This window comes from Pan paniscus, chromosome 13 (genome assembly GCF_029289425.2).
Source record: "Pan paniscus chromosome 13, NHGRI_mPanPan1-v2.0_pri, whole genome shotgun sequence".
Classification (NCBI taxonomy): domain Eukaryota; kingdom Metazoa; phylum Chordata; class Mammalia; order Primates; family Hominidae; genus Pan; species Pan paniscus.
In genome coordinates this window covers 73,667,275-73,679,803 of record NC_073262.2, presented here as the reverse complement: position 1 = coordinate 73,679,803, position 12,529 = coordinate 73,667,275, and the positions used below count along the sequence as shown (strand labels likewise).

Sequence of the window (12,529 nt, the reverse complement as noted above, 5' to 3'; positions counted from 1 at the left end):
CGCTTGTAAGACATCAGTAAAATACTAGTAAAATTAAAAGTTATTAAAGTTATGTTTTTCATGTATGTATCATTAAAAGAATCTTATATTTTATTCTTAGGAAACATCCTACTGGTAGATGGAACAGCATGTGGTGAAATCAAAATCACTGATTTTGGTCTGTCCAAGATTATGGATGATGATAGCTATGGTGTAGATGGAATGGATCTAACTTCCCAGGGGGCAGGCACTTACTGGTAAGTGTATTACTAAAAACATCAGAATGTCTAGATTAGTGCCCAGTGCTTTTATAATAATTTAGTGTTTTTTTATTTCCATGTAGCCATTAAGATTACTGTGGTAAAGGTACTGATATTAAGCTCTCAGTTGAGAGGGAGACTTCTGTGGTCATTCCTCTTTTCTCATCTGTTCTTAACTGCAAGTAACAGCATACTGGAGAGAGAATGACCTGGCATTAACAAGTGACTTCAGTACCTGCCAGTCAGAAACTCCTAACAGGAAGAATTCATTCATGGGTTTTCTTCTACAATGTTAGGGTGATGTTTATCATAAATATAAATACTTACGTTAATATAATATTTTAACTATTGCAAGCAAAAACTGCAAGCATCAAGCCCTCTCTGTGGAGGTTATATGGTTGCAGGAATTTTCGTTTTATTTTGAGACAGGGTCTTGCCCTGTGCAGTGGTGTAATCTTAGTTCATTGCAGCCTCAAACTCCTAGGCTCAAGCGATCTGCCCACTTACTCTTGAGTAACTGAGACCACAGGTACGCACCACTATGCCCAGCTAATCTAAATTTTTTGTAGAGACCAGGTCTTAATTTGTTGCCCAGGCTGGTCTTGAACTCCTGGTATCAAGTGATCTGCTTCTCCCAAAGTGCTTGGATTACAGGCATGAGCCACTGCACCTGGCTGGTGGTTTTTGTGGAAGATGGATGTTTTGTTGGCTGTGAATGGGAGATAAATTTGGCATATTCTTTGGACTTGACTTTCAGAAATCCCTTTTAAAGACTTGATATGTCTAGATTTAAATTTAGATATAATCACAGATTCATAGATATAAATCTAAATGACTGTCATCCCCTCAGTATACCTACGTGTTCACAAAAACTACTTCAGTGTGAATTTTCAAACTTGTTAAATTCACCAAAGTGGAGAACATAAACTATAAAATTTCAAAACAAACTTAGTTCTCAGAGAAAATTAGTTTAGCATAAAGAGTGACATTTTAATGGAAGAAAGATAACTGCGTTCAACTTCATTGAAACAGGATTGTGACTACAAACATAAATGTGACTTCAGGTTTTCCAGAACAGTATTCACACAAACTGAGCACATCATAACCACTTACACACGATGCCACTGTCTGTATAGATTTCGCTTTTAATGAACAGGGATTAGTCATATTCGTGTATTCTTTTAAAGCCACTTTCAAATTTTAAATTTGGCTTGTGGCATTTCCTAGGAACATGGATAAGATAATAATGTCATGAATTTTTTCTTCATATTTTAAGAAAACTATTCAAACTGGTAACCCCCTGAAAGTCAATATTCTCAAAGTCTTTGGACTTTTTTCTTTTAGCAACAAGGCTCATTTTTTTTTTTAACAACAAAATCTTATTCTAATAAAACCAACAAAAACAAAGCATCTTGGTAGAATCTTAGATTCCATGGAAGATAGCTTGAAAACCATGTTCTAAACAATAAATTATTCTTCCTCTGCAGGACATTCTCATTATTTGTTTCTCTCTCACTCTGGCTTCGCTAGTATAGGGAAGGACAAGGAAATTTCCCTTTTACAGATGTTCGAGGGACAAAGAGCTTATGTTTCAGGGACTGTACTGGAAGGAGATACAATAATGGCATTGTTCTATAGGAACATGGAATGTATTTCTCATGGAAATCTGTGGTCCAAAAATTGGTTTATGTCTACAGTCATATTAGTTGTTTAGCTATGTACAGCTGACCTTGAATAATATGGGTTTGAAATGCATGGGTCCACTTTTATGTGGCTTTTTTTTTTTTCCGATAAATACATTGGAAAATTTTTTGGAGATTTGCAACAATTTGAAAAATCTCACTGACGAACCATGTAGCCTAGAAATATTGAAAAAATTGGCTGGACGCGGTGGCTCACGCCTGTAATCCAAGCATTCTGGGAGGCTGAGGCGGGCGGATCACTTGAGGTCAGGAGTTCGAGACCAGCCTGGCCAACATGGTGAAACCTCGTCTCTACTAAAAATACTAAAAGTACAAAAGTTAGCTGGGCATGGTGGCCATGCCTGGAATCCCAGCTACTTGGGAGGCTGAGGCAGGAGAATTGTTTGAATCCAGGAGGCAGAGGTTGCAGTGAGCTGAGATCACACCACTGCACTCCTGCCTGGGCGACAGAGCAAGACTCCGTCTCGAAAAAAAAAATACTGAAAAAATTAAGAAAAAGGTATGTCACGAAGGCATGAAATATATGTAGATACTCGTCTGTTTTACCATTTACTGCCATAAAATGTACACAAATCTATTACAAGAAGTTAAAATTTATCAAAACATGTATACAAACACAGACTGTACCTGGTGCTATTTGCAGTTGAGAGAAATGTAAACAAATGTAAAGATGCCGAATTAAATAATAACTTCATAAAATTAACTGTACCACATACTGTGTACTGTAATAATTTTGTAGCTACATCTTGTTGCTATTGTAAGGAGCTCAACTGTTTTGAGTATCTGTTTAAAACACTGTGATGCTAATCTCCGAGCAATTAATCTCTCCAGTAAAAGGCCTATCGCAGTAAAAAGTAATCTCTCGTGATTCTCAAATATTTTTCATCATGTTTAGTGCAATATTGTCAACCTTGAATAACACCAGTAATGATGAAGTGCTCTCAAGGAGCAGAGAAAAATCATGACATTACAAGAAAAAGTTGAATTGCTTGATATGTACCATAGATTGAGGTCTGCAGCTGCAGTTGCCCACCATTCCAAGATAAATGAATTCAACAAAAAGATCATTGCTAAAAAAAAGAAATTTGTAAAGCTGTCACTGCAGCTATGTCAGCAGGCACAGAAACCTTGTACTTTTTTTTTTTTTTTTTTTTTTTTTTGAGATGGAGTCTTGCTCTGTCGCCCAGGCTGGAGTGCAGTGGTGCGATCTCGGCTCACTGCAAGCTCCGCCTCCCGGGTCCACACCCTTTTCCTGCCTCAGCCTCCTGAGCAGTCGGGACCACAGGTACCCGCCACCACACCTGGCCAATTTTTTGTATTTTTAGTAGAGACGGGGTTTCACCGTGTTAGTCAGGATGGCCTTGATCTCCTGACCTCATGATCCACCCGCCTCGGCCTCCCAAAGTGCTGGGATTACAGGCGTGAGCCACCGCGCCAGGCGGAACCTTGTACTTTTTGCAAAATACCCTTTTATCTCTAATTGAAAATGGAAGCCGTGCACGGTGGCTCATGCCTGTAATCCCCGCACTTTTGGGAGGCTGAGGCAGGCAGATCAGATCACTTGAGCCTGAGAGATGAAGATCAGCCTGAGCAACATGGCAAAACCCCATCTCTGCATAAAAATACAAAAATTAGCTAAATGTGGTGGCACACACCTGTAATCCCAGCTACACAGGAGGCTGAGACAAGAGGATCATCGCTTGAGCCTGGGATGTGGAGATTGCAGTAAGCCCAGATTGCACCACAGCACTTCAGCCTGGGTAACAGAGTGAGAACATGTCTCAAAAGAAAAGGACAAAGAAAATGCAGCTTTCTGGGTGCATGATACCCACAGACTGTAATGTGATTTTAGAAAAAGCAGGCCGGGCACGGTGGCTCACACCTATAATCTCAGCACTTTGGGAGGCCGAGGCAGGTGGATCACGAGGTCAGGAGATTGAGACCATCCTGGCTAACACGGTGAAACCCCGTCTCTACTAAAAATACAAAAAATTAGCCGGGCATGGTGGCAGGCGCCTGTAGTCCCAGCTACTCGGGAGGCTGAGGCAGGAGAATGGCATGAACCCAGGAGGCGGAGCTTGCAGTGAGCCGAGATTGTGCCACTGCACTCCAGCCTGGGTGACAGAGCCAGACTCTGTCTCAAAAGTAAAAAAAAAAAGAAAAAGATGATATGACCATTTTAAAGCAAAAGGAAGGTGAAGGATCTAAAGCTGGAGAATTTCATGCCAGTAAAGGATGGTTTAATAATTTTAGAAAAAGGGTTGGCTTTTAAAATGTCAAGATAACAGGAGAAGCGGCTCCCGCCAACCAAGAGTTCCCAGATGCTATTAAGAAAATAATTGAGGCCAGGCGCGGTGGCTCATGCCTGTAATCTCAGCACTTTGTGAGGCCGAGGCGGGCGGATCATGAGGTCAAGAGATCGAGACCATCGGTGAAACCCCATCTCTATCAAAAATACAAAAATTAGCTGGGTGTGGTGGTGCATGCCTATATTCTCAGCTACTATGGAGGCTGAGGCAGGAGAATTGCTTGAACCCAGTAGGCAGAGGTTGCAGTGAGCGATATCACACCACTGCACTCCAGCCTGGGCAACAGCAAGATTCGGTCTCATACATGAATGAATGAATGAATGAATGAAAAAAAAATAATTGAGGAGAAAGGATAGCTGCCTGAACAGATAATTTAATGCAGACAGAAGTGCCCTATTCTGGAAAATAAAAATGCCACGGAGGACATTTATTTGTAAGGAAGAGAAGTGAGCACCAGGATTTGATGTAGGAAGGGACAGGGTAACTCTACTGTTTTATGCAAATGCAATTGGGTTTATGATCAGGACTGCCCTTAGCTATAAAGCTGCTAACTCTGGAGCCTCAAACAGAGAAGATAAATACCAGCTGCCAGTCTTTTGCCTATACAACAAGGAGGCCTGGACAATTGGAACCCTTTTTTTGGATTGGTTCCATCAGTGCTTTATCCCTGAAGTCAGGAAGTACCTTGCCAATAAGGGATCACCTTTTAAGGTTCTTTTGATACTGGACAATGCCCCTGGCCACCTAGGAGCCCATGAGTCCCCAAACACAACAATATCTGTAATTCAGCCTCTAGATCAAGAGGTCTTAAGGAACTTTAAGGCTCATTACACATGATACTCTATGGAAAGGATTGTCAGTGCTGTTAAAGAGGACACCAGTAGACAGAACATCATGAAAGTCTGGAAGGATTACACCACTGAAGATGTCATCATTGTTTTAGAAAAAGCCATGAAAGCCATCAAGCCTGAAAGAGTACATTCCTGCAAGAGAAAACCGTGTCCAGATGTTGCATATGACTTTGCAGGATTTATGACAGAGGCAGTCAAGGAAATCATGAAAGAGACTGTGGATATGGCAAAGAAGGTGGGGTGAAGGGTTTCAAGATATGGATCTTGGAGAAATTCAAGAGCTAAAAGACACCCCTCCAGAGGAATTAAGGTGACTTGATGGAGATGAGTGCTTCCAAACTGGTGCCAGATGAGAAAGTAGTAGTAGAGGAGGCACTGCCAGAAAACAGGTTGACATTAGACAGCCTGGCAGAAGGGTTTCTATTAGTCAAGACATTGCTTTTGACTTTTATGACATGGGCCCTTCTATAATACAGGCACTGAAACTAAAGCAAGTGGTGGAAGAAGGATTGATACTATATGAAAAAGCAAAACAAATTATGTCTGTAAAGTTGCCCTGAGTGTGTCTGCCTCCCCTTTCATCTCTTCCCCCGTCACCCCTGAGACAGCAAAACTAACCCCTCCTCAGTCTACTCAACCTAAAGATGACAAGGATGAAAACTTTTGTCATAATCCACTTTCACTTAATGAATAGTGATTTTCTCTTACGATTTTTCTTAATAGCAATTTTTTTCTTCTAGCTTACTATAAGAATTTAGTATATAATACAGCATATAAAATATGTATTAATTAACTGTTCATGTTATCAGTAAGTCAACTTGCAGTCAACAGTGGGCTATTAGCAGTTAACTTTTTTTTTGTTTGTTTTTGACAGAGTTTCGCTCTGTCACCCAGGCTGCAGTGCAATGGCACGGTCTTGGTTCACTGCAACCTCTGCCTCCCAGGTTCAAGCGATTTCTCCTGCCTCAGCCTCCCAAGTAGTTGGGATTACAGGTGCCTGCCACCATGCCTGGCTAATTTTTTTGTATTTTTAGTAGAGACAGGGTTTCACCATGTTGGCCAGGCTGGTCTCGAACTGCCGACCTCGTGTTCTACCCGTCTCGGCCTCCCAAAGTGCTGGGATTACAGGCATGAGCCACCACGCTCAGCCTAGTAATTAACTTTTTAACTTTTTAGGGAGAGTCAAAAGTTAGACATGTGGCCAGGTATGGGGGCTCACTCATGCCTCTGATCCCAGCAGGAAGACCACTTGAGCCCAGGAATTGAAGACCAACCTGGGCAACATAGCAAGACCCTGTCTGTATAAATTTTTTTAAAAAATTAGCCAGGCATGGTGGTGTGTGCCTGTGGTCCCAGCTAATTGGGAGGCTAAAGTGGGAGAATTGCTTGAGGCTTGGAGATCGAGGCTGCAGTGAGCCGTGATCGCACCACTGCACTCAGCCTGGGCAACACAGTGAGACCCGGTCTCAAAAAAAAATAAAAATAAAAATCATACATGGATTCTCAACTGCATGGGTCAGTGCCTCCAACCCCTATATTGTTCAAGGGTCAACTGTATTTGATATATTTGGATAGCACTATAAATACTCATATATTTTAGAATACACATATAATATTGCTCTTATAAATTACCTTTCATCCTCAGAAACTTAAAATATTTAGTTTTGTCTCTCTGGTCTCAAATTCACTAAATCCTGGTGGACATCTTTTCCCAAGTTACTTTGACGTCAATTTCTGTGGTTGCTCTCCTTGCATACATACACCTTGTGCCTGGAAAGAGTATAGCTTAATCTTTACAAGCCATTCCTGTTTCAGTTACACACATAGACACCTGCGTAAAATACACACTTTTATTGATAAAATAAATCCAGCTTTTTACTGCATTAAAAATGAGTTATTGGTTATCTTTGGTGGTTTTACTTCACGGAAGTTTCATGTGTATTTTAAGAGATCTGTCAACATCTTGCTGAAATCTTAATGATTTTAGCATAGTGAATACAAAACTGCATTTTTTTAAAAAAAGAGTAAATTCCCATTTAGCAGCATTATTCGTTTTGATAATTTTAAGTTTATCTAAATTTTTGAGGTGTGAGATGCTTGCATCCTTGTGATGGATCTTTTACTTATAACTGGAGATGACAAATTGATTTTTACCCTTCATCTATTAAAAATTATGAACTGGCTTAGTGTGGTGGCTCAGGCCTGTAATCCTAGCACTTTGCGAGGCCAAGGTGGGAGGATCACGTAAGGCCAGTAGTTCGAGACCAGCTTGGTCAACAGCACAAGACTATCACTACAAAGAAGAAAGTATTAGCTGGGTGTGCTGGTGCACGTCTGTAGTCCCATCTGTTTAGAAGGCTAAGGTGCGAGGGTCACATGAGCCCAGGAGTGTGAGGCTGCAGTGAGCTATGATCGTACCACTGTACTCCAGCCTGGGTGACAGAGTTGGACCCTGTATCAAAAAAAATTATGAACTTATAAATAGGACTTACATATTTTTAAAATAGTAATTTTGAATACCCATTGTGTTTCAGACACTGCTAGTGCTTGAAACTGCACAGTGAATAAGAGTTCCTTGAGCTGCTCACGGTCTGGTGTGATTGTAGTTTAATGCCATAATAGAGGCATTGCACCATTCTGCAGTAACACAGAGAAAAGCAGAGCCACCTGGGGAGAAGCAAAAGATGGCTTATGGGGGTTGGGTGGGTCTTGAAGAAGAAAAGATGCTAAGTAATTGGAGTGATTAGGGAAGGCAGTAGTGATTGTCATATTCAAGAGCTCAGAGGATAAAGGAGAGCCGAGTGGAGATGCAAGTGAATTGGTTTTGACTAGCCAATTTGGCGGGTTAGGGTGGGGGAAAATAGTGTGTGCAGATTTTGAAAATGTATGTTGTTGCCAGATTAGCATGAGTCTTGTGTTACAAACAAGAGATACAAGGTCTTGTTGGCAGTAAGTGCTGTCGAAGTTGTTTGAACAAAAGAACCATGTGATCAGGTGTATATTTTAGGGAGAGAAGTGCCTACAGTTTGAACAGTGGTTAAAGAGGATGGGAGAGGGTTTCTTCTACTATTATTAGATACTCCAAATAAGACCATTGTAATCTCTTTAAGTTTTTGTTTCGGTAGGTAGGTAGGTGGTAGGTAGGTAGGTAGATAGATAGATAGATAAGATAGATAGAGATGAACTTTATCACAATGTTGTATGTGTTGGCTCTAGAGTTAAATGATAAAAGAATGTAAATGCTCCAGAAGTTCAGTTGATGATTTTCACTGATGGGAGTCCTAGAGTTTATATATGAATAAAATTCGTGTTCTAAGATTTTACACTTAGAAGATTTTAAGTTACAGATTGTCAGTAGTAACCTTCTTTGTCTCCCACAAAACTTACAGGTATTTACCTCCTGAGTGTTTTGTAGTTGGAAAAGAGCCACCAAAGATTTCCAACAAGGTTGATGTATGGTCGGTTGGAGTCATCTTCTTTCAGTGTCTTTATGGTAGAAAGGTAAATTGAATTCTACCAGCCTTCAGCTATACAGAGATAAATTAAGTTGAATTTTTCCTTCTTAAAAGCAAAATTTCACTAACTTAAAGTCAATTTAGATCCTTCTAAAGAAAGCCAGGCTTCTCCTCTATTTCTTCCTAAAATTTCCATGGATCAGAATTATTTTAATGTCACACCAGTTTACTTGACCTACTTTTTGCTTTCTTTCCTTTTTTTAAGAAAAGAAGTAACTATCTGTTAACATGCTAATATTTGTCTACTATTGGGAATACTGGAGTCAATACTTTTCATTATCCACCATTCACTTGACCTCCTCTTACACCCCCCACCCCACCCACACACACAGTTTGGCCTGGGTGGGCAGTTTCCCCGTTGCTCATCAGGGAAATACCATCAAACTTAGTCTTATTTCCCAACTTCTTTTTATATTGAAGTTGGAAGTGCAGGTTACCATAGATATTATCTAGCCCACATCCCACCCCATCCCTTCATCAATAGGGGAAGAGAGGTTAAGGGATTTGTGTGGGATCTCCTCACTCCAAATCCAGAGCTCCTTCATTTAAATTCGCCTGTGATGCACACAGTATTTTATTCTTTGGAAATTGTCATAGACATTTTCATTATTACTTCATCTCTTCTCTAACTGAACTTCATTGTTTATTCAGAATAAAGTTTTAAATTTATTTTTATGTTTTTATCTTATATTGCAACAGCATTATTTTCTTCTTCTTACAGTGTTTAATCTATGTTGAAGATCTGTTAGGTAGGCTTTCTTGGCCTGCTATCAATTATAGCTTGTTTGTATGAGAATTCATCTCAGGTTTCAAATAACTGAGGAAGATTTTAGAACACAAGATATTTGGATTTTGGGTTTTGGGAATTCGCTTAAACAGAAATGATATCTGTGTTTAAATATTTTGTGAGAAAAGTATCTCAACATTTAATTTTTTTTTTTAAGCCATTTGGTCACAATCAATCTCAACAAGACATTCTTCAAGAAAATACAATATTAAAAGCCACAGAAGTCCAGTTCCCTGTAAAACCGGTTGTAAGCAGTGAAGCCAAGGTATTAAATTTTTGTAAATGAGTTTTGTGAAGTAACTTTTCTTTCATCAGTTGTGCTGACAACAAGGTAAGTACTTTCCAGTAAGTAAAGTCACAAGACTCGCTGCTGCAGGGGATCTGTCCAGCAGGGGCTGGTGATTTACTTTCAGAGGAGTTGCATCAGCCTCTGGTTGCTATAGTTTTTATCTTTTAAGCTATGGTCTCTGATTGTTTATGTTCATCAGCTGCTACTTTGAAAATTAGGGAAAAATCACAAGATCTGGGCTCATCATTACCTTTTGTGTATTATTTTATCTGCTTATGTTAATACTGAGATATATAAGTATATAAGAAATATTAAAAGTAATAATAAGGCTGGGCGTGGTGGCTCACACCTGTAATCCCAGCACTTTGGGAGGCCAAGGCGGGCAGATCATCTGAGGTCAGGAGTTTGAGACCAGCCTGACCAACATGGTGAAACCCCGTCTCTACTAAAAATACAAAAATTAGCCAGGCGTGGTGGCACAGGCCTGTAATCCCAGCTACTTGGGAGGCTGAGGCAGGAGGATCACTTGAACCTGGGAGGTGAAGGTTGCAGTGAGCCGAGATCACGCCATTGCACTCCAGCCTGGGTGACAGAGCAAGACTCGGTCTCAAAAATATATATATATAAATAAATAAATAAATAAATACCATGTATTTAGTGCTTTTATATACATTATCTTGTAACAGCCTTATGAGGTATAGGTACTTTTGTTATTCCCATTTTATAAAAGAGAACAGCCATGCCATGGCAAAAGGACCTTGTTCAGGATCATACCAGCTGGTAGGCAGCAGAGCTGCGGCTCACAAATATCTACTCCTCCAGGCTCCAAAGTCCATAGCCTTGACCTCTGTGCTGCTCTGTATTAGCTCTTGAGAGCTAATCCAGTATAATCCATATGTCTGTATAATAAAATTACAGGAAATAGCTGTTTCTAATTAATAGCAAAACTTTTTTGGTGTTCAATATCTTCCTGCCTTCATTCTATCGGCCGTTTGTGTTTGTATTACTCCTCTGTCGCACTTATCACAAGGCTCTTTTCTCTGTGGCTTGCTGTTGTAGTCTTCTCTTTTTCAAACCTGGTCAGATTCATAAGACACATGAAGCTCCTATTTTTTTCTGGTGTGACTAGTTCAGGCCATAAGAATAATTCATAAACAGACACTATATAGTTTCTATATTCTGTTATTCTTAGTGCAGATAAATACTGCGAGATGTTTGGGGTCATAGTAACCTACCTAATTGAAAATATGCTGGGTTTTATGTAATCTCACTGTGTTTATTAGAACTGTCCAGCATTCCATTTTGTCTCTTATATCTTTATTGGTTTTTTGTAAATTATATGAATGGTGGTTAAAACATTTTGACAATTAAAAAGATAAATATAGGCCAGGCATGGTGGCTTACATTTGTAATCCCAGCACTTTGGGAGGCCAAGGCAAGATGATCACTTGAGGCCAAGAGTTCAGGAACAGCCTGGGCTGTAACATAATGAGACCCCATCTCTTAAAAAAAAAAAAAAAAAGAGGCTAGGCTTAATAGCTTATGCATATAATCTCAACACTTTGGGGGGCATAGGTGGTTGCTTGAGCCTTGGGGTTCAAGACCAGCCTGACCAATATGGCAAAACCTGGTCTCTACCAAAAATACAAAAATTAGCCAGGCATTGTGGCACACATCTAGAGTCTCAGTTGCTTGGGAGTCTGAGGTGGGAGGATCACCTGAGCTCAGGGAGGTCAAGGCTGCAGTGAGCCATGACGATACCGCTGCACTCAAACCTGGGGGACAGAGTGAGACCCTGTCTCAAAAAAACCAAATAGGCCATGCGCGGTGGCTCACACCTGTAATCCAGCAATTTGGGAGGCCCAGGCAGGCAGATTGCCTGAGCCCAGGAGTTCGAGACCAGCCTGGGCAACATGGTGAAACCCCATCTCTACTAAAAATACAAAAATTAGCCCGGTGTAGGGGCCCGTGCCTTTAGTTTCAGCTTCTCAGAATGCTGAGCTGGGAGGATCGCTTGAGACCAAGAGGTAGAGGTTGCAGTGAGGTGAGATCGCACCACTGCACTCCTGCATGGGCGACATAGCAAGACCCATTCTCAAAAAAACAAAAGAGATAAATATTCTTATTTGAAAGCAAAATGAATTATTTTTGTAAGATAAATATGACTCCTTTAAAAATATTTTAACTGTGCTAACATCTAAATCTTGTCTTATTTTCTGTCTGTAGCCTCATTGAGAACAGAAATTAAATGAATTTAGTTGACTCATGATCTGTTTTTTTAATACTGACTGAAAACACCAGGAGGAGTGGAGTTGCCAAAGGCAAAGTCTCATTTAGCCATTCCTGGTTCTCTCCTTAGGCTCTTAATAGGCGCCACAGTCACCTTTTTGAGATCTGGAATCCAGGAAGGGTTAAGGGGTTGTTGGGGGGATATAATATTAATATGATACAATTATATGATATAATTTTAATATTTTAATGTAATATATAATATCTCTATATTCTGTATCCCTACAGAAGATACCTTTGCCAAGTACTTTCCCTGACTTGGTGTGGGCATCTTTAAGTACATTATTTGTTGCAGACTTAACCTTAACCTTGCTATTGATAGCCTTTCCACTCCTCAGACTCTAACATATCAGTCTTGATGTTTTTTTCCCTCTTAATCATTTTTCAAAGTGATCTCTGAAACTTTGTTAAAGATAAAAAAGATAAGTCCTCTAAGGGATCAGATCGACTTCCAATAAACAGTAAGCTATGGTAAAATGAGAATAGCTAGGTATATTTTTAGAGAAAAATATACTTCTAATGAATTTCAAAGCAAAGAAAGTGCAAA

The 12,529-nt window shown here is 40.0% G+C and overlaps 1 protein-coding gene across 6 annotated transcripts in view; it reads left to right on the top strand.

The window, feature by feature from the left end:
- Positions 1–12,529, top strand: part of TLK1 (tousled like kinase 1) — a 170,824-nt gene that overhangs the window by 154,144 nt on the left and 4,151 nt on the right. For all 6 annotated transcript variants that reach the window (XM_003824277.4, XM_055108749.2, XM_034954478.2 and 3 more), the window contains 3 exons: positions 101–236; positions 8,492–8,603; positions 9,562–9,669. In XM_003824277.4, the coding sequence (XP_003824325.1) occupies positions 101–236; positions 8,492–8,603; positions 9,562–9,669 (356 nt within the window). The remainder of the gene's footprint in view (positions 1–100; positions 237–8,491; positions 8,604–9,561; positions 9,670–12,529) is intronic.